This window comes from Cavia porcellus, unplaced genomic scaffold (genome assembly GCF_034190915.1).
Source record: "Cavia porcellus strain 051 isolate PalLab524CR breed Dunkin Hartley unplaced genomic scaffold, mCavPor4.1 scaffold_26, whole genome shotgun sequence".
Classification (NCBI taxonomy): Eukaryota; Metazoa; Chordata; class Mammalia; order Rodentia; family Caviidae; genus Cavia; species Cavia porcellus.
Genome location: NW_026947509.1, coordinates 45,434,086 through 45,457,082, shown reverse-complemented (window position 1 = coordinate 45,457,082; position 22,997 = coordinate 45,434,086). Strand labels below are relative to the sequence as shown.

At 42.5% G+C, this 22,997-nt stretch overlaps 1 protein-coding gene across 1 annotated transcript in view; it reads left to right on the top strand.

Moving 5' to 3' along the window:
- Positions 1 to 22,997, top strand: part of Klf7 (KLF transcription factor 7) — an 84,131-nt gene that overhangs the window by 32,195 nt on the left and 28,939 nt on the right. Inside the window, exon 2 of the mRNA XM_063237359.1 lies at positions 7,006 to 7,630. Coding sequence (XP_063093429.1) covers positions 7,006 to 7,630 — 625 coding nt within the window. The remainder of the gene's footprint in view (positions 1 to 7,005; positions 7,631 to 22,997) is intronic.

Here is a 22,997-nt window from a genome sequence, read left to right as displayed (position 1 = left end):
ATCTTGCCTCCTTCCTCCCTGGCCTCCCCAAGGAAAAATATACAAATAAATATTTTCTCTGTATGCTCGAAATAATTTGGGGAGGAGAAATGTTGAAGGAGTTTTGGTAGGCATTTCCCAACTTTCATGTTTATTTAGAATTAAATTAACTTCCGCAGCATTGTCTCACAGAATTTACAAATTACTAGAGGGAAATGTTTAATTTGGTTTCAGCTCCGGCAGCCAGTTGATGTGAGAAACAGTGGAAAAGCATGTGATCTTATGTTGGATGTAATATCATGGTTATTTTGTGGAGTTCAGCAGTTCTGACAGTAATGTGTAATAGGATTGCACCTCTGGGGTGTGCTATTGATGTGGGTCTTTTTTTTTTTTTTTTTAACAAAATAGCTAAAAAATGCAGTAAGAGATTTTACTTAGACTTACCCACATTTTCTAGACAAAATTCATTTTCCCCTAATCTTCTACCCTAATGTTATCTCGTGATGAAAATAAAAACAAGAGATGAACATTAGCTTAAAATCATCTTAGGATTTGTTTGCTAGGTTTTTTAGGGTTTGGAGATTCATTCTTCCCACTGGCTTCTGTGTCCTTTGTGCCACAAAATAGAACCAGCGTGATCATTCTCTTCCTCAAAACTGCTTTAAAATGTTGACAACCCCGAAAGGAAGGCAGCAAAGTTCAAGTACTTGGCTCCCGAGGTTCCCCATGGGCTCACCGAATTTATTAATCACACCTCTCCCCCCAGCCTCTGCCCCCTAGAAAAATGTTATCAGAGCTCTCTGGCTATGCTTCTCACCTCCTTTCCTGTGGTTCAGCTCTGGCCTAATTTTAAAAGCCTAGAAGTATGTCAGAATCATTACGTCATCTCACGTTCACAAAGTTCCCATCGGTACCAATCTTTACAGTTCTACCATTTTAAAAAATTCCTTCCAAGAGACACAAGTCAGAGAAATGTGTCTCTTCTTTATTTTTTTTTTCTTCACTACAGCTAACAAGTATGAGGTATAAGTTCACAGATAAAGTTAGCAAAGAATATTTTATGGGCCAGGGATATAGCTCAGCAGCACAGTGCCTGCCTGGCAAGTGGGAGCCCCGAGTTTGATTCCTGGTACCAAAAAACAAAACAAAACAAAAACATCCCAAAAAACTAATTAAGGGGCTAGGGTTTAACTCAGCGGCATAAGTACCTGCTTGGCAAACTCGAGGTCATGAGTTAGATCCCCGGCACACACACACAAAAAGAATATTTTGTCAGATGGCTGGGACCAAGAAACCCAAATTTCCCACCTGTCAGGAGCTTATTTGACTCACTCCGAAGTTTCATCCTGGATGTATATAAAGATTTTAAAGTATACAACAGTAATTCAGCTTTGGGCTTCTCTCAGGACGAACCGAGGTGGTGGTCATTCCCTGTTTCTCTGCTTCAGATTGTTTGGGGACAGTGGCATCATGGTAGCCCATGACCGAACTGCCCTCACTAAATGTTAGAGAGAGGCTCCTCTGGGCAGCCTTCAGCTGTTCACCTGGCCTTGTAACCCCGGGGGGAACCTTCTTCCCTGGAATCCTGCTGACCCCTTTCTTGCCAGGAGCAGCATCATTATCACTGGCTAGAGTCTGAGCCCAGAAAAGCATCGCTTTGCAGGTTTCCAAGAAATAGAAAGTTGCACTTCCCCATGATTGTACAACTCTATTTCCCCCCAAATTTGTTTTATCCCTTTGTGTGTTTAACTTTTGCCCCTTGTAGATGAGGTACGTGGCATGATTGAGAATAGCTGGCTTAAGGAACCACAAATGACTGATAGCTGACCAGCAATATGGGTAGCTTATTGGGGCTTATATGGGGAGCTTTTCATTTTTTTTGAGTCTGTTATTCCAGAAAAAAATATCCCTGGGGAAATCTGTTTTCTGTTTCTTTTTTTTTTTTTTTTTTCTCTCTCTCTCTTTACCTATCAACTTTTGCATACAGGGATTCCAGGACTCCATGTAATTATTCATGGCACAGTTATTGAATGGTGGCAAATCATTCCATGCATGACTTTGTCTTGTGTTCAAAATAAAGACACAGAAATAAAAATCAGAACATTTCATGCCCTGAAAATTTAAAAAAGCATGACATGGAGGAGCCCAAAGTCTATACTCATTGCTTTAAGATGGTATTCTTAGAAACCAGACGTTCCACAAGCAATGGACTTGCAGCTGCACTTTGGAAGTGCTGTTTAATTGGCCAAGGTTTGAAGAGGGGTAGCTTTCAATATTTGGCCATCAGCACATTTTCTTTACTCTCTTTTTCCTGGACTGAGCTTCCTGTAGAGATAGATTTTATCTTGAACTTTCAAGAAAAGGATGATGAGTGGGAGGGAAGGTTAAAAAATTGGTTTAAGAAAAAGGCATGAGATAAAGTAATGAGAAGAAAGACAGCTGACAGAAACCCTTTCAGTGACGGGCATAGAAGAGATGTTGGCCATGGTGACTGGGGAGTTTCATGTGATCTGTGAGGCGGTAAAGACAGGTTGAATGAAGGCCATTTGGCAATCTTGGCTTAATACCCATAGGTGACCAAAAATCTTAATTTTTTCTCAAACTCATGACTATAATTACCTCTTGTTGATGGCAGGGACATTTTTAGAAACAATGTGTTTCAAGGATTGAATTATCTTGTTCTCTTTCATTGTCTGCCTCTGGAACCAGCCATAGAAGCCACAGATAAGGCAGTAACAGGTTTTAAATCATTTCTTTTTTAACTAGGCCTTGGATTATTACTTTTAATAAGCATGTTTCAATAAGTATGAAGGTTATGAAAAGCATGCAGTGAGTATTAAAAGAGCTTTCAAGGTGATCATTTCAAAACCAATTTCAGGTGATATTTATTAGAAGATGAGAAGAAGCAGCCACACATTTCAAAGTGGAAATACCAGAGTCTCACAAAGCTCCTTTAGGGCTTACATTAGAAAATCACCTTGCACATGAGAGCATTTCCTTCTCATTGTTGGCTGTAGTGTGTTTTTCAGGGCTGAGGTAGACCTGGTGACTGAAGCCTGAAGGTGTATTGGTAGGTCATGCTGAGAGAAGCCTCAGACCTCCTGAGTTACCAGATGGGCACAATTCATGTCACTAAACTGACATCTGCTGACTCAGATTTGGTGTCTGCTGGCTGGAGTGTCATTGGAATGGAGTGAATCTCCGTTTCCAGTGCATAAACAAACACTTGAACTCTTATGTCCACATTGACAGATTAGAGATTTTTATAAAGTTTGCTGATGGTTCCTTTCCATGACCTCCACCAAATCAACCCAAACCATAGACATAGCTTTCAAGTAAAGTATCACTGATGCTATACCATGAACTAATCTGTGTATTATATTTGAATTGCTTTGTTTTTCCACCTAATGTGCTTTTACTATCCAGGACCCAGGACTGAATCTGGTGTTTCCTTGTCATCTCCCTTATGTCTCCTCTCCTGTGTGACAGCTTCTCAATATTGCTTTATTCTTTATAACCTTGACACATGTAAAAAACAATGGCCAGTAATTTTGTAGAATGATTGTAATATTTATCTGATATTTCCTCGTGTTTAGAGTGAGTTTATACACTTCTAATAGGAATACCCCGGAATAGTGTGTACAGGTTGAATGGGATCAGAAGACTGATTACTAGTACTGTTAACTTTGATCAGTGGTTAAGGTTTTGTGTCTGCCTACTTAAAGTCAGTATTTTTGTCTTTGTAACGAATGAATATTTTGGGGGAAGATGCTTTAAGAATAGACAGGTATCTTGTTTTTATCTTATTTTCATCTATTAAATTTAGCATCCATAGGTTTGTTCCAACTTGCAATCATTATTTCTTCATGATTTGTCTTATGGTGATTTTCTGTTTCCACCAGTGCTTTTGTATTAATTGTAATTTTACTATTAGGGATAGCTGACCTAATAGGATTCCTTTCCTTTTATTTATTTCATCTCAAAATGGAGCTTTACTTTAGTCTCTCGGTTTATATAATACATTATTATTATTACTCATTTTTGTACTTAAATTGTTCAGATTTGACCATGAGAGCAATTTTAAGTTAGCACCCAAGCCTTTTGACATACTCCCTTAGGGAATGACCAGTTTCTTATTTTATGGTCCTACAAAAATACATTCTTAGCTTGCTTTACATTTTTTTTTCTGCCCCAAATCTGAAGACAAATATTTCTTCAGAGAACCCCAGTTCTCGTTACAGGGTAATGATATTTAGCAACTGAGATCTCTTTGCGTTCACTGTTGTATAAGAGTGTTGGCTTGCAGGCTTTTTCAGTAGATGGAGTTAGGAAAATACACTTATATATACTTATGCATGTACACACTCATTTCTTTAACCATCTTGGTATGGATTAAAACTCATGAGTAAATACTGATGCCTCAAATTCTGATTAAACATTGGGGGCATTTATTAAGAAAGTTCTTATAATTATTGTAAGTAAAAATTCTCTTTGATTTGAAAATTATCTAGCCTTATGACTCACCTCAAGATTAGCATTTTAATCTTCACACTCATGATGAGAAGCCCCTTACTCCATGTTCCATTTGACATCTTCTTGATCTAAGCTCCGTCTCTATCTAATAAGAAGTGGATTTCCCAGCAGTTTCACAGGACTATGTGGCATGTCCTGATGGGCAGTCATGCTTCTCTAAGTCTCAGATGGAATAAGAGTGTCCTGCGTCTCGGTTACAATTTATAGCCTCTCCAAAGTGATCCAGATTTTAGTGACCAAGGTCTTTCCATGTTTAGATCATAAGTATGACTCATGTGCCCCTGGGATGCAGACCTAGGTTAGTTTTTATTGCTCCCAGAAGAGCATATGGATGTATTTAGATTATTTCAGTGCCTTAGAATTCAGAATATGTCTCCTAAATATCAAATTTCTAGTGACTTTTAAATCTTTTTGAGCTGAGAGGTATGGAAGGGGCCAGAACCTACGAAAGCTGTACCCAGTAGGCATTGGCACGTAGGTATGTGGGAGGAAGAGAACTAGCTCAAGGACATCCTATAACCCATAATTTAGCTTATTTTTACTTGGAACATATCCATGTCTCAAAGATCTGTTTCTTTGGGCAAAGTTCAAGAAGCATTATGATTGTACTCTGAAGATGTGTATTAGTGGTCATTCCTTAGACTGCCTGCCTCAGCACAATGGGACATACCACTGGCCATTACATTAACCTCAAGAAATTTAAAAGGATCAATATCTTACAAAGTATGTTACTTGATAACAAATCAAACTAGAAATCAATAGTAGAAAGATATCTAGAACATTCCAAAATATCTGGCAATTAATACGATTTTTCCTTTACTGCTAAGAATGAAAGATTCTCTTACTGAAAATAGAGATAAAATAATAAGCATAAAGTAAAAGCAAGTACCTAAAGGCAGACAGATTTTGATGACAAATACTCATAGAAAGGGCCACTACGTGAATATGTGTTTCCGATTTTGGGAAACTTAGCTAGGTGCCATGCATAAGGTAACTACCAGGGTCTGGTGTGAGCAAATGGCTTTGGAAGAATGGAGAGCACAAAAAGACCAGAGTCCTAGTATGTAGTTAGTTACATCATGGTGGGTACGTACTGCACATTGTAGGTAGTAGTTCAAAAAAGGAAAAAGAAGCTTAAAAGCTTAAGGGAATTAGAATTTTATAACTCAGAATTTAATTGACTAGCTAAGACAAAGCATTTTGATATCCGGGAGGTCTAAATGAGAATTTCTAACAATGAGGTAGGAAAAGAATGGGAAATTTTAGATCACGGAATTCAGAATATGGGCCAGTGGGGACAATGCAAATTTCTAGATAGATAGGAGAAGTGGTAACACTGAAGGATTGGTTTCTAATATAAGAGCTATTTTTCATCAATAAGTAAAACAAAACCAAAAGTACTTTTCCACTAGTTTTTTCTAGAAAAATAGCTCTGTCTTAGCAATTAGAGTTCATTACCAGTCCACCTCCCACCCAACAGTTTAACTAATACACTTTACAGAATATACCTTGATATCACTTTGGTTTGTGAGTTTTTGACATTTTTAGCTTCTGGTTATTTGTTTTATGCCTGTGTCACGTGGATCTATCATGCTGTCTTCTCTTTCTAACACAAGCAAAGCCCTGCACCCCACGGTGAGGACAGTAGTTGAAAGAACACTTGTGAAGGTTGAATGAAGATTGGAACCATTCATTACTTCATATGATTAAACCTCAGCAGCAGAGCTCAGAGCTGATTCATAGTTAAGAATCTGGTTTTCACAGTCAGTAATGCAGAGTTTCACTAGAAGTCTGATTAAAAAAACAAATCTTTTGAAATGTCACCAACATAAAATCCGTGACAGAAACAATAGAAGTAGGTATTTCATTAAAATATATTCTTAACAGAATAAAAGCCTAAGATCAGAATATTGGTAGAAAACATACCAGCTTTATGGTGGCAATAAATTTGGAACTTGTCACACTTTATATTTGCCATTAGTCCATCTTTGTTGAAGCCAAGAAAGTGGAACTGATTGGGCTGATGTTGCACGTTGGGTGATGTAGTTTTATGAGTCTTGAGTAGTAGAATTTTTAAGTGAGGACAGCTTTAGAGTGATGCAAACATCTTAAGTATTAAATTTTGCCACGAAAGCGCTTATATCATCTTACAAAGACTTATTGGCACCATGGATGAAGATTTGTTGCAACTAACATTTTTGCTTCTTCTCTGTGTCTTCGCCAGGTGACAGTTTTATGTCGTGCTGCTGGGTCCTGTCTTTAACAGGTCTGGGGAGCTGTGTCTGAACTTAATCATGTCACCCTCTAGTGAGAGATGCTAAAGCGTTGCGATGGGATTCCTGCTCCTTGTCACAGAGTGCTGTAGGAATTGTAATTTTAATAAGCTGCCATACATAGCAGTCTCTGGGCACCTTGCCCCGCGGCCTGCCAGCTCTGGCCTGCAGGTTTCTTCGCCTCTGATGGTTGTTTCTCCCCCGTCCTTCCTGCCCGCAGACATGCCTTGAGCTGGAGCGCTACCTGCAGACCGAGCCCCGGCGGATCTCGGAGACCTTTGGCGAGGACCTGGACTGCTTCCTGCATGCCTCTCCTGCGCCCTGCATCGAGGAGAGTTTCCGGCGCCTGGACCCACTGCTGCTGCCCGTGGAGGCCAGTCTGTGTGACAAAAGCTCCGCCGTGGACATCCTGCTGTCCCGCGACAAGCTGCTTTCAGAGACCTGCCTCAGCCTGCAGCCCACCAGCTCTGCCCTGGACAGCTACACGGCTGTCAACCAGGCCCAGCTCAACGCAGTGACCTCATTAACACCCCCATCGTCCCCAGAGCTCAGCCGCCACCTGGTCAAAACCTCACAGACCCTGTCGGCCGTGGACGGCACGGTGACTTTGAAACTGGTGGCCAAGAAGGCCGCACTCAGCTCAGTCAAGGTGGGGACATCGGCGGCCGCAGCAGTGGCACCGGCCGGGGCGGCCAAGAGTGGACAGAGCGACAGCGAGCAAGGAGGGCTAGGGGCCGAGGCGTGCCCCGAAAACAAGAAGAGGGTGCACCGCTGTCAGTTTAACGGGTGCCGGAAAGTGTATACAAAAAGTTCCCACTTAAAGGCCCACCAGAGGACTCACACAGGTAGTGGTACAAGTTGGCCGCATGTGGCTGCTTCCCTTGCGGTGGGAAGGGCTGGCTGGTCCCGAGAAGTGGCCTTGGAGCTCAGTGGCTGGGGTACAGAGGCAGGGGCCCTGGGTAGGGCGGTATAACCACCTTGTCCTCACCCTGGGGCTCTCAGGAGGCCCCCAGCACAGGACGCGGGTTTGTGGCCGGCTGGCTGAGGGCTGTTTGCAGAGGTGATGCCAAGTACCATGGTCTCAGGTTGCCAGCAGGGAGCTCTGTAGTGTGACTCACAGACTGCATTCAGGATCGGAACCTGGTCCCTCCTGTCCTTGTCTTAGGAAGATAGCACTGCAGGTTTGGTCAGCGGTATACTTGAAAGCATTCACGGTGAAACAGGAAGCCAGGCTGTCTCCTATTCTCTCCTTTCCGGGCATCCCTGATTTTTCATCAAAGTCACCAGCAGCAGGAGGGTTTCAGAGTTCATTAGATGTGATCATTCTATAATTAATTGGCATCTCCTCTCCTGCATTGTTCTCTGGCACGTGCTGTATGGAGAGATGGCAGAATTGCTTTTTAATGAGCTTGTTACTGAGAAGTTGCTAAAGTGATTACATTGCTGTGTGTGTGGCAAGGGTGGGTGGTGGAGGGATGGCACTGTGTATTGTACTCAGAGCTTTGCCGGCAATTCCAAGGAGTCACATTGATCTTTTGAGCAATGGGATCGTGTGGAAGCAAAGGGATTACACAGAACAGAGGGAGACTGGCATTTTCCATAAGGCCGGGCTTTGTTCTCTTCTTCGAGGTTGGTGCTTGGGGGCGGTCTCTGTGCTTGGTGTTCTAGTGTGCTACTAGGAGCAATTACTGAGAGTGGTGGTTTTTAAGTGGGTCACTAACAGTGTATGACTTGTGTGGCTTTTGCTTACTGCCTGCACACGGTGAGCTGAATGGAGAAACTCCCCCAGTGTGAGTGGCATAATAAGAGTGTTTCCAGAGAGAAGTAGGTGCTAGCACATGGGGCAGTGGAGGGTCTGGAACTCGGGCCCTGTGGGCTGGGCCTCCAAGGTGGGGTGCACAGATGGCTGGGAAATCAGAGCCATCTCCGTTCTAGTCCTCACTGTCACTCACTAGCTCTGTGACCTTGAGTGTGCTACTTTATCTCTCTGCACCTCATTTTCCACATTTTTCAAACAATCTGGCTCTTATCCTTTCCCCTCTGATGTCTTGGTGATCTGTGAAATATCTTTGTGCGGCACTGAGGAACTTCTCTAAAGTGGGAAGGCATAATACGTGACTTGAACAAATCGCTCTTTTGAAGATCAAAGTTACTCCCATGGGATGATCAGAACTGATGTTGCCTCCTTACAAGCAGGATTTAGACTCCTAATCTTGTAATTCTGAGCTTAGTTTCCCTTTGCCTCTTGCTTTGGGGATAGTCTCCTAACAATCCAGGAACGCTGCGTCTCAGGGGTCGAGTTCCATTCGTGGATTTCCATCAGAATTTGGGTTCTACCTCCCTGTTCCACATACACCGAGACCAAGGCTTCCTATCTTTGCCACTGTCTTTCCTTCTGTCTGATGTTGTCCTGAAAGTGCCATTCATCTATTTTTATTTCTTTCTGAAGTCACTGAGTTAATGACAAGCATCACAGCTCTCTGGTGCTTGTTGCATGACTCAACTCTCATCTCAGCCCCCTAGAAATCAGAGAAAGGATGAGGCAGGAATGTTGGGATATGCTGGGGCTGTGGAATTCAAGGCTGTGGACGCTGCCTGAGTCACACTAAGAGAGGCTGCACCCTGCTCTGTGTGGAAGCTGGACAGCAGTGCAAGGGGCAGGGGTTCTTTCAGGAGAACTCAGGGAACATTTTTCTGCTTTCTGTCCCCACAGAGGCATCGAAGGGTAACTTTATGCCTGATGCTTCATATAGTGCTTTGGCTTTTGATCATCAGCTGCTCGGAGCAATGACCCAGGCAAGGCCTGCCATCCCACCTAGCCCCTGCAGCTACCTGCCTGCAGGGATGGCTCTGGAGAGACTCCTCCTAGAGGAGGAGCCAAGCACCCTCAGGAAGGCAGCACTATAGGGTAATCCAGAGCCGGGCAGCTCTTATGTCCTTGGGGTTTGGCTCTACCACTTCCTAGATTGAGGACCTGCTGAAATTATTTATCTTTTCTGAGGCTCAGTTTCCCCAGCTGTAAAATAGGGACAGTTTCATTTATGTCACAGAGTGTGCTGAAGATCAAGGAAGCAAATTACTTGCCAGATAGTGAGAATTAGAGTGGTAGTGGGGTTGTTGTTATTACTGTTGTTGTTTGCTGTTGTAGTTCTCATAGATTGCTTAGAAGATTAAGCACACGGCATGGCAGATAGTAAGAACTCATTAAAGGTAATACAGGTAGGGCTGTTACAGTCATTACTATTGCTTTTGATGATAGTTACTACTATTGTTACCATTAATTAGTGGTAACTGAGTGAAAAGCAGATTTATGTAAACTAGAAATGGGCCAGTGGGCCAGAGTTAAATACAGATTGAGTACCCATGATTTGAAAACCCAAAATTTAAAAGGTACTGCCAAGTCCCAAATTTTGGAGAGCCCATGTGACTCCACAACTAGAAAATTCCACATCGGACCTCATGGGACCAGTCATAGTCAAAATGGAGTCATACTAAAAATCAGACTATGAAAAATAACTATAAAATAAAACATGAATAAATTTTATGCTTAGATTTGGGTCCTGCCTCAAGATACCCCATATGTATGCAAGTATTCTAAAATCAGGGGAAAAAATGACAAATCTGAAACACTTCTGGCCCCAGTCATTTCAGATGAGGGTTATGCACAGAAAGTAAGGTTTTCTTTCTCCATTTTTGATGGCTCCTCAGTGGGATTGGGGGTGACAGTGTTCCTAGACCTGGCCGTGGAAGCATCAGCCCACCGTCATGGGGAAAATGGCTTTCCAGAGAGAAGGCAGGAAGCATTTTGCCTGTGGAACCTTCCTCACAGACTGCATGGAAAGAAAGCTAGGTGGTGTAGGGAAGAGAAACTGAAGACAGGGGAGGTGAGAATGGGAAGGGGGGATCCGAGAGAGAATATGAATTAATTTAGATTTAATGGATGAGAATCATAAGTATTTATTTGGAATTAGTGTGAATGGGGAACTGAAAACAAAGGTGATAATTTATGTGGTGTGGATGAACTCAGAATAATGGAAAAAGCATGAAGAATGAAATCAAATTAAGTGCAAACATATAAAGAAAATGGACTGGTAAAGGCTCTCAGGCAAAGGTAGACGGCAGTGGGAATCGGGTGGGAGAGAGACTGCTGATGTGTGGAGTGGAGTAGTGGGAGCTGCTGACCAAATTTTGAAATGAAGTTTTAAAAGTGGGCTCTGGATGGATCGAGGCAAAGTATTTTAGCGCATGATTCACTTCATTCAGTGGAAATATTTCTCATTTTTCATTTGGAGAGGTATTTTGGGATGGAAAAAAATATCATCCCAGAGAAAGGGGAGCTCTGGCATTTTGTTCTGGGGAGTTATATATATGCCATATCTCTTTTATATGGTAATGTGTTACAAAGGAGGAGACACAGTTGCGAAAGATGAAGTGAAATAAAATAAAATGTGCCAGTCTCCACCTTCCCTGCATAAAGAAAGACAATGCATGAATCAGGACATGGGTTTGTTGCACTGAAGAATTCTTAAAAGTTGTTATTCCTTTAATCTTTATATGGACAGAATTTACTGAGCTGGAAGAGGGAGGCATATTTTTTGCCTCCTCCTGTGGGTGTTTTTTTAAAGGATGCTGAATCCTCCAATCTTCTTACCCTGGAGGATATTAAGCAATGAGGTGATCTTTTTCTTAAGGTAGCAGATGTTCAGTTTGGTAGCTGGGTGCAAGCACTAGTTGCCCAAGGAGATAGAGTTAGGGATGGGGGAGCCAGGTGGAAGGAGCCGAGGCAGAGAATGAGACAAAGGGTTATAGTGAAGTAGCCCGATCGTGGTGAAGGACAACACAGACGTGGCGTGTGGTTTATTCATGGGCGCGATCACTTAGGACTGGCCCACGCATAAAAATGTCCTCTCGCAGCCAGGGCATTGCCCACCCTCAGCCTCACTCTGTTTTCTGGTCCGCTATAATATATTTTTATTTCTCAGTAATTCAACTGCTGCCATCATAGTTTTTATCTGTCTTCTTAGAATCAGCCAAGTACACCCTTCCATTGTGATACAAGGGGAACCTTCATGGTGAGAAATAAAACAAAACAAGCCCTCTCTCTTAGGCTCATTTTCAGCCAAACACATTTTGTTAAAAATCTTAGTGGTTTCTATGCAAAAAGAGAAAGAACTTCTCCCTATATTTCTTCTTGATCTTTTCTCAGAAGAAAGAAAAGCCTGGAATTGAAATGGTCCTTTATGCTATGTGAGCAGACTTTTTAAGTTTGAAAATTCATATAAAAGCAGGTCAACATTTATTCTCTGAAGGGCGGACTGTGTTGGTAAAATGAAGAAACAGGTCAGCACTTAAATCTTGGGTTGTTGGTCACCGCGAGGAAGCTGTGTTTGCTTAGGTGCCACTGAGGGGGCTCCTACAGACTCCAGTGCGGTGATAGTTTTTGCAGGAGGGTAATGGGATGCCTTTTAGATGGGTGGTTCTACAAGTGGGGTTTTATATCTGCTACGGGGCAGGTCTTTTTTGAATCAAGAGGTGGCAACTCTTTTAAGTTCAATGAAGATTTGTAGTTTCTTTGCAGATGGCTAAAAACCTTTTAAATAAAAGGACAAGGGTAGTGTTTGGGAGGGAAGCCAAAGCACCTATGTGGCATGCATAATGAAGGTTCTTGAAAATTTGAAATGGATTTTATTTTACCCATTTCACAGATACTTAATAAAACACTTGCTGTGCGCCAGGTACTTTTTGTGTCTTTTATAATACTAATAACCCTTTTAACTATCAAATTAAGTGACATAGGTGCTCTCTTGTTTTGTTTACAGATGAGGAAAATGAGAGGCAGCACCTGCTGCCTGTAGGTGATAGAGCAAGGATTTGAACCCAATGTTGTTCCTCTCTAAACGCTTAACTTTTGTGCTAATGAAAGAAAATGAGTGAGATAGATTTTTTTATAATCAGTTCTTATGAGTATACAAAAAACATAAAGTGTAAATCCACATACAATAAAGACTACTTTATTGGTAGGAGTTGGCAGTCTGTATAAGGACCTTCCTTTCTAGGTGACTAAGAAGCAGCAGAGGTGAACTTACCAAAGGAGTCTTCTGTTTCCAAGCCTACTGTGGTCATTCTCGTAGCTACTGTTATTATGAGCATCGCTGTTACCAGTTTTTTAAATCTTCAAATTACTGAGAGGCAAGAGGTTGTCTTGGACGACCTCAGTTCACTCATCAAAGTGACAAAGTTAATCCATATTGCTATGAAAGAAGAAAAACAAGACAAACATTATCACATCATAGGGAAAACTGAAGCCCAGAAATGTAAAAGTGCTTTAGCCCAGACTACGCAAAGCCTTCACTGGCAGAATTAAAACTGACCCGTGGTCTCCTTCCTGGACCTTGGCTTGCATCCTCTTTGATAGGTCACCTTCCTTTTTTTTTCCCTCCATTTGTTTTTTCAGTCATTCTGGAACTGGTGTGGAGAGCCCGTAGGTATGAGGCGCTGTGTGCCGTGGGTGACAGTCAAAGGAGGCCAAGGCAAGCCAAGCCACTCCGGGAGTTTCAGGAGAATGGGTCCAGGGGCTGCTGTCAGTACCCGGAGGGAGCTGGAAGATTCAGGAGTAAAATACCACTTTTCTCTTTCTGGAGGGGTATTTATTGCTGCTGCTCATCCTTTTAAGTGACACCAATGTGGTAATACATGAATTTATATAAACAGAAGACCCAGTTCAAGGTCAGGCGTATCAGCAGGATGAAATTAAACACCTCAGTCAAACCGGGGGGAGGAGGCATGGAGCTCTTTGAGCTGTCTCTGTGCTGTCTCGTAAGCCCAGTGGTACAGTGGGAAGACATTAAAGGGCCTTTAATCTGCTGAGACACGTGGCTGCCAGTGAAATCCCTCCACACACCCAGGCAGAGACTCCTTAGACCCAATTCTGGGACGGAGCTGGAGTAGGGGTTCCTGGAGCTTTGGTTCCTAAGGTGGAGAGAGTTGAGGGAGGTTGGACGGTTTGGATTCAGCATATTCAGGGGCTTAAGAGTTTGAGAAGAAGGATTATGAAGTGACGTGGTGGAAAATAAGCAATGGGAACATTATATGATTCAGGAAAATCTTAGAACTTACCACATGATGATTTAGTAGAGGGATGGCTCTTAACATTTATGAAGATAAATTTATGTAAACACATAACTGAGCAGACAGAATGCTTGAACTCGGTGCACACACAATGAGCCCATTTATTTTATCATTATAAAATAGTGATAAAAAGCTTAGTGGAACGCCTATTCCAGATGTCCCTTTAATGGATAATTGTTAGTCACAGTAAATAAGTATGTTAAGAGTCAAGACAGCAAAATATGAAATTGAGTATTTTATCCTAAAGAATTATTATAGTCGAACACTATTCTAGACTCTATTCTTGCCCCCATTTATGATAATCTTGCTTTTTGATGTAAGAGACTAAAGTATGATACCATAAAGTCTTACACTTAGAACCTGTTCTCAAAAGAGAAGATTGCAGTGGATTAGGGTGTGTGGGAGCTAGGTAAGAAGGAAAAGAAGGCAAAGGAATTTCATTTCAGAAAATGCAGTGGAAGTAATAAAATTTTACAACTTCTAAGAGTTGAAGGGCAGCCAGCTCTGTTTGACAGGAGGGAAAATGAGTCCTGAGATTTCTGTGCACTTGGAAGATTGCCATTAGGATGGCCAAGTGTGAACTTTGGAGCAGTTACTCTGTTTAATAAATAACCTCTGGAAGTTATCTCTGTTAGAGTAAGAGTGTTAATCAAGGTGATGGTCATGGTTCTCCTGTACTTCTATACTAGGAGGCTTGAGGAAAGTTAAAAGTGTTGTAAAAAGTGAAGGCTAAGGTGATGTTATAAAAACTTGACTGTTGGTGGGCAATAATTCTCATGTGCACTCTTGAATTTGAAGCAATAACAGAGTGATTCTGTTTGTGTCAGGAGAAAAAGTAGGATTGAAGAAAGTTGTGTATAATTTTAAAAAGATTTTTCACCACAGAATTTGAGAATGATCCTTTCAAGAGTATTTGTAGAATGGGCTGTCTTTCTTTGAAATTTATTCCATTTGCATTTAGTAGAAATTACAGTTGAGACCTTGATAACGGATCGTCAGGAAGCTTTTCATGGAAGGAAGTTAGTTCTGATGAGGCCATGAAAGAGCTTGAGAATCAAGCCTGCCACAGGCTCTGCTAGGCTACGTGGGTACCAAATAGAAAGCCAGGTCTTTCCCTGCGAGGCATTCTCCCTGTGTCCCCAACCTGTGCAGGCAATCTGGATGACTCTGTGCAAGGCTGTTTCCTGAAACTTACTCTATTCTTCTGCATTCCCCGCCCCATACCTGACCCAATTCTCTCTGTCTTCTTGCTCCTTTCCTTGACCCTCCAAGACAGTGCCCTGATAACAGTACCCTGTTGGTGGACAGGCTACACATCCAGCAACTGTTTCCTTGATTTTCAGTTTCGAGAGACTATTAATACAATTTCAGGATTCTTCAAGTGAGCAGGAAAACATGTGAGGGAGTGCTGGAACTGGAATCTCTCTGTTCCATCCTGAGTGCCCTGTACTGCTGCTTCTACTCTTTGTGTTCTGAGAGTAGCCTCGTGTGCTCAGATAATGCACTGTCGTGGCGTTTATGTAGCTAAATGTTGGAAGCAAGACCATCAAACTGATCAAAGAGTGGTGACTTTTTACCGCGCTGGTTATTTGGTCAATTAGCTCAGGAGTTATTCTCCTTCCCCAGAATGTCCCCATCCTCAGTCACTCATGTTAAGCCCTGACCAGCTTACATAATGCAGCGTGACTCACCTAAATTATTTAGGACTGTCTGCAGGGGCAGTAAGCTTGCCGTGTTCTGTCCTATATTTATCTTACCTTCTTCTTCACATCCAAGCCTGTGCAGATAGGTGAGTTGGGGGTTGACCCAGAACTTGACCCTGTAAGCTTTCAGCGAATAGAAGACCAGGATGTCCCACTGTCAGTTTCCTATGAGCCTAGGCTGTGCCTGGTCCTTCACTGAGGCTTTTCATTTTTGAACCCTGTGTCTTTTCCTTTTTTCCCTTTCAAATTTATTTATATTAGACACTGGGATGGTGTTGGACATAAGATCTAACGGGCTAGTGCTCATGTGGGTTTGAACCCCACTCCTGATATATTTGGTGTTCCTTTCTGTGGTCCATCCCAACACAGTACCAAGTTTGTAAAATACATATTTTTTCCCCAGATTTATGTGTTTTAGGTAAGATTCCTTTTACTGTATTTTTGTTTCCATAATAAAACACATTTGCAATTTAAAACTTTTATATTATAAACTACTGATTTGTTATCATAAAGCATAGAATTCTTTTGTTGTTCCAGCCTCCAGAATGTATCCTCCTTTCATTACTGTAGCTAACATTTAATCTGTGGAATTCAGTACAGTGGTGCATCCTGTTTTCAGGTAAACAATATAAAATTCTTTTTAATCCAAGATTGCTGAGATGGAGTAGATACATTAAAGATAAATGAAAGTTATCAATTCTTTTGTTGTGGATAAGAAAGCGTAAGCCATCTTCAGTTGATAAAGTCCTTTCCCTCCATCGTGGGGAATTGTCTAGCCAGGTATGTTAGTGTCTGAAGTCTTCTTGTTGAGCCCATTCTGCTTGCAGAGCAGGGCTATTTTGACAGAAGAGCTGTAGATTCTTAACAATATCGAAGCTGCTGTTAAGTAGAGGTGCTAGGAGCCTGATGGATGCCCCAAGAAACATAGAACTACACAATCTGTGTACAAATGAATAGGACATAAATTCCACTCTGGCATACATTCTACTATATACAAACAGCAAGATGTGTTGGAAATGCATTTTAGAATATCTGCCCAGGAGTCATATTTGAAATTTTTCTGTCTTCATTGTGTGTGCTCAGGTAGTTTTTGATGTCACCCCAGTGGAATTCATTACTTGATTATGAACTTATAACATGGTGCTTTGAATCCCCTTATTCTGGGATATGCACCATCCTTTCCTTGGCCTCCACTTGTAGAAAGGAAATAATGATTCCTCATATTGAATTCTCAGTTGGTCATGAGCCTGTTAAAACTAGTATTGGTATTTTAAAAAGAGCAACAAAAGATACATCTCCTCTCTCTGATACAGGTAATAAGACATTTTATGTTCCCAGTGTTCAGGAGAGAGTGTCAGAAAATCAATATGAATAAATTCAAGCACACAGTTAATTCAACCTATTCGAAAAATGTAGTGCATGGCAAAAGGATGATATGTATTATTACATATTTTTGTTTTGCTCACATATATTTGTATGCAGAAAAGGTATTGTAAGTTACTTACATGTTTAGGCAGGGGGTGGTTTGCTGGCTTTTCTGTTTTTTCGTTCTTTGTTGTTGTTTAGCATTTCAAGGCTTACAGCTAAAGTGAATTTGAAACTAAATACTGTCATTACAGAAGAGTTTTTTTCTGAGTTCTTCCAATTTCTCTAGGGACAAAATAATGGTTGCTTGAAGCAGTGGAGAAACAGTAATTAGGGCAAATAGTAATACTGTGCATGATTGAGGAAAATGTGAGGAAGGAGGGGGAAGAAAATGCAACAGACTGACTTGTGCAGCCTGTTACTAGGAAACCACATCAGCATTAAATACAGTGTGCTAATTGGCTATCCTGTTTCTGCCTGGGTACCAGCCCAGGCCTGCTACACAGCTGTTTCTTGCTCTTTCTGGTTGCTAGGTAACTACATCATTCCCTCCGCCACCACCCCCCTTTGTATTCTGGAGGGTAATTGGCTACTTCTGCTCCTGGTGTTGCTGCTGGGTACCAGTCTGGGCCTGCTGCTCTGCTGTTTTCCAGAGGGATTTAGTGGGGGAAGGGAAGGAAAAGGGAGCGGAAGATATGCTGGCAATTAATGGAGCATAAGTGCAAATTCTACACAATGTCTGGCACCTGCGTCCTCTCATCCTGCTTTCTCAACTAAATCTTTTAGCTACGAAAACACATTAGAGCCTTAAAGTCATTCTTTTCTCTGCATTCCTTATGAATGCAGTTTAAAGAAATAAAACATCGGATGACTGCCACCTAAGTGATGAATTTGGTTTTAAGAAAAAAATAGGCTGAAAATTACTTACCAAAATTTGATATGGGCCTTACTAAAATTTGTACAAACGGTAAAATTACTAACTTAAAAACAAAATGGCATCTTTAATGTGTTGAGGGTAGTGCTGCTTTATCTCTTAAATGGACTAAATTATTTTATAGCGATTCTTCTTGATATGCAAAGCAGAAAATAAAGTGGACTGATGCATTATGGGATTTTCTTGCCTTACCTATAAGGAGGAAAGGGAAGTCTGTGACTTTCCATGATGGGATTTATTCCTCTGCTGTGCACAGCACATGTTCACTTACTTACTGATAATGTCTTTGTATTTATATTAAATTAATGCATGTGTTTGATTACCTTAGCTGTTTATGGCAAACGAGTAAACCTTGTGGATAATAAATCTGAAATCAATTTTGTGATTTAAAAAGCATTAAAAAATGTAACTGTTTCTCATGTAGCTGTTGCCTTCCAATTGGAGGGGAAGTTTCCTTTTCATTATTGAGATCCTCACTGAAAGTGTGAGGAGGAAGATTCTTCAGATCTGTAGTCGTGTCACAAGGAGATTCCATTTTAAATGCTTGAGAAAGCGGCTGTCATCGGAGCTCCTGGAAGAGGCAACTTCTGCCCCTTGGGAAGCGGCTGTTTTATTCAGAAAACTCAAAGTGTGTTGTGCGACTGCACAAAAATAGTTAGCAAAGACAAGTCTTATTTGACACAAATGGCTGATGCTGGTGGCCCATACTAATGAGATCTACTGTCCCCTTTCACAAGAGAAGCAGCAAGAGTCTTAATCTGGGCTCTGAGCCCTTCTGCTCTAAGAGGAGACCAGGCTCTGTGGCATCATTTCTGCTTAACTTGTACTTAAGACTGGTGGGAGGCTGATGGAACATCGTGGGGTCCACAGAGCCCTGGATCTCAGCAGTAAAGAGAAAGAGGAAAACCCTAGGAGAAGGTACTATTGAGCAGGTCTCGGATTCCTTGTTGTCTCTGTTAAAAGGACCAGTTGTCAATCGCTCGCTAGTATTTGATCATGAAAGGACTCGGCCGTATGTTGTGAGGAGCCATGAGAAATTAGAGTATCCCTTATCACTTGATGAGTTTTACATTCTGCCGTGGAGGGGCTGGTTTCGATGGAGGTTTCGTCTCTGCTGCCAGCATGGTGCTGGAATGACAAGTTTCCAAGTGCGTCAGGGACCAGCCCTACTTTACCTGAGCAGGTTGTAGACTGAACAGTGCAGTGAAAGACGTATTCACCTTGCCTAAGCCCACCCTTTACCCACTGATCAAGTGGAGTTTCGTATTCTTCCTCTGGCTCTGGAAAGGGCCTGGAAACCCTGGTCCGGTTGTTTGGCGTCTGACATGGTCATGGTTAGTCCCAGTGATGACGGACATCCATGTGTACTTCCTGGCTTCCTCTCCTCATGCTGGTGGGAGAGCAGGTCGTTTTCTTTAGTTGCCTGCATGTTTAGAAGAGTAGAGAAAATGCAGGGCCATGGCAGGTGTTCCTTGGGGGATGAGGAGAGGAGACGCCCATGTAGCTCCTTCCACCTTTGGGCTCCCTCAGCCCCAGCGCAGGCCACTCAAAGCTACCACCTGTCCTATCAGGTGAATCTGCTGACACGTCTGGAAGGAAAAGTCTCAGAGTTGCCAGCCACCAGCTGGACTGCTGCTCATGTCTCTGAGGGCCAGTGTAGGGAGCCCCTCGTGTGGGGCAGATGTGTCCCCGTGTTGAGGGGCAGAGCTGAGTTCTTTCTCTCTTTGGCCCTCAGCTAGAAGCCCTGTGCTGACCCCTGCCTGAGAGAGTGACCCACTCTGACCCTTTAAGAATTTCTGGGGCTAATCTGGGTACAGCAGGAAATGAAAGCCAAACAGAAGTTGTGTGTGTGTGTGTGTGTGTGTGTGTGATTAAAGAGGCCCTTACACTCGGGATCAAATATGCAGTGTCATAGCACCCCCTAAATCCTAACCCTAAATGTGAGACTGTTAGTGTTTAATGCAGTGGTTCCCAATGGGATTAGATTTTTACCCCTCAGAACATTTGACGTATTTCATTGTCACTTTCGTGGGTGTACTGCAGGCATCTGGTGAGCGGAGTGCAGAATGCTGCTGAGTGTCCCACAGTGCCCAGGACAACCAGGCCGCTGGTCACCTGGCCAGGAGGGTCAGCAATGTAAACACGACCTCCTGGGTCCTTGTCATCACTCAGAGTTGCTTCGAATCACTCATAGAATGTGTCTTAATCCTTTTAAGACTACCCTGCAGCTTCCGCTGTCCACGTGTAATCATTAACAATGCTCCTGACTAAATAGGAGCATGGGCTAATTGGTGACTCCTGTAGAGCCACACGAGGTGGGCTGTTTTCCTTTATTGCGTGAAGGCGGTCGCCACCTCTGCAGGATGCTTCTCCTTCTAGATTTAGCTTCATGATGGGGCCCTTCCTGAGCACTGCCCCTTCCCCTGCTGCTGCAGGCTCCTGACCTGGATTAATTAGAGATTTCGCTGAGGCAGGGGTTTGAGTCACAGGAGCTGAAAGGCTGGTATGTGGCAGGGGGCAGTTGGCCCAGAAATGGCCAGCTGACTGACCCGGCCCTGAGGAGCTGCGGCGCTGTGTGGTATTGTAGTTCTGTGGGACACGCTCATCACAATGGTCAGTGACACTGGTGTTGTCACTGTCCAAAAGAAGACTGAATTTAGTGCAGAAACAGAATGGACGTGTTCTCAGTCAGCAAACAGAGCATTTGCTGGGAAACCCATACGCTGTACTGGTGTCTGCTACTTCAGTGTATTTCTGTTATTCACCACCAGTTTGCACTAGCACCGGGAGGGAAATACTGGAAGCATTATGAGTTCTTAGGAAGAAAGGTGCTATTTCAGGGGAAAAGACTGAAGTGGCCTTATCTAATGGGCATGTACTTGATGCTTGCATTTTGTCAGGAGATGTGAATTATGCATTGATTCTTTTAGCTACGTGCATAGAAAATAACATTGTCAGTCAGCCACGCTGTCCTCAGATACAATGGACAATATGCTATTATAATTGCACGGCATTGTCCTTGCTGTTTGGAGATAATACTGTTGACAGTATTCCTCTCATACATGTGAATGTGGCTGGAGGGGGAACGTGACATCTGTGGCTTTCACACAGATTAGCTTATCCTGCCGCTTGGAGGTACTGCCATTGTGCACTGGCCTCGCAGGGTCATGCTGAGTGTCATCTTTTGGATCACAGTTGTTTTCAGACCCTGGTTTTAGGCCCTGTATGGAATTAGTCATATTTATCTTGATGACCTGAAGATGCGATGATTGTTTAGTCAGTTCCCTAGAGCAGATGGGCTGGAGAAAGGGAGGCTGAGACAGTCCTGCTCCTGCTGGTTTGGAGAGTGGGTACCAGGACTGCGAACGGCCATCTCCGTATTGCTGCATATCCAAGTCAGCGAAAATACCCCTTGCATTCATCCCAGTGGCTTAGCTGTTCTTTTCACATCCTGTACCTCATTTCACTGCCGCGTGTCCCATGAGCACAATGTTCTCACCATACCCGGTTTACAGATGGGAAGACTGAGACTCAGGTTGTTCAGAGTTAGCACTGTTGAACTCTCACAGAGCTTTTGACACTGTGTTTTCTTTAGAGATGAATTATGTCTTTGGGGAATAAAAATGACCTTGTGTTTCTGGTCCAGGAAAATAAATGGCTCAGTACTACTGTGCGTAACTCATGCATGTGCTAAATAACATGCAATAGTTTCCAATATGATTACAGGTGTGGGATAACAGAAAATGGAATGGTTGTCTTGTGTAGTCTGTTTTGATTGGACTTAGGAATCCTTGCTCTTAGTCACCTATTTCCCTGTTTGAAGAAATAAAGCTAGTTTTAGAAGACACGAAACAATGTGAGGTATTGATTCTCGTGATGGTATCTAAGTATTATTATGTTTGCATAATGCTGAGAATTTGTAGAAAGAAATAGTAAATGATGCTTCTAAAAGAATGTGTCTTAGCGGTCCTCTTTCAGTATGAAATTGGAAATTTCAAAGGAAGGTACCTTAGAGAAGTTGAGGGAGGCTGTGGATGTGTCATGAATCACATGTGCTTGTCTGTCTCCTGCCAGAGCTTACTGGGTAAGTTTGGACATGGGGTTTGTGTGCTTTCGTTTGTGCTCGTGTGACTTAGGGTCGATTCCATTGGATCCTTGTTGGGTCTGCTTTGTTGAAGATAGTCATAGATGAGGAGGATGTTCTAAGGTCACGATTCTGCTCACAAGCACAGTGCACTCTCTTCTTTAACCCGAAAAATGAAGTGGCAGAGCTGCTTTCTAACATTCTGCCAAAAGAACCCAAAGGAACCTTAGAATGATGGGCATTGTCTTCCAGAGATTCGAACAAAAAAATATTAACACCAGAAGACCAATTCCTGGACGCTGGAAGGAATAGCATACACTTACCCTCAGGGCTCAACTTTCAAGAATTGTTTGCCTTTAGATTTTTCTTTGCACAATCATGTGTTCCTGTACATCTTTTCATGTTCATAACACCCCTTTTATTTTATCTAACGCTGAGGAAATAATCTCAGTAAGTCATTACAATTGCCAGGACCTCCATCTCCAATTAATGAGCACTCTGCGTGCTTAGGGTTCACTGCCAAGCACTTAGAACGTTGCTGTCCACTGTGTGTATTTCCTCCCCTTCCTATGGTCAGTTCTGGATGCTTCTCTGTGGTTTTCCTTAGTGTCCTTCTTCTACAAAAGAGAGTGGGACTGGGAAGAATTCTTTCTGGCCAAGGAAACCTTTGAATATCCCCTTCCTCCTTCTGTCGTGAGATGAGTTAAAGGGAACCTCGGCACGAAGCTTATGGGATCAATTACTGCAAGCTTGCTGTTAAACATTTTTTAAAAATCTGTTGTAAGGAGAATAAAGCAATAATTAAAATTAACTGAACAGCTTCTGCTCTATTGAGGCGTTAAATCTTTGTGTAAACACAATCCCATTGTGCACACGTAGGTCTTTTCAGCTGGGTCGATTCAGATAGTGAATGCACCAGAGTTTGAGGTCGGGGGTCGAGGGCCTGTTTGGACTTGGTCTGAAAGGTCAGCTCCTGGCTTGTGTTGCGTTCATTGCAT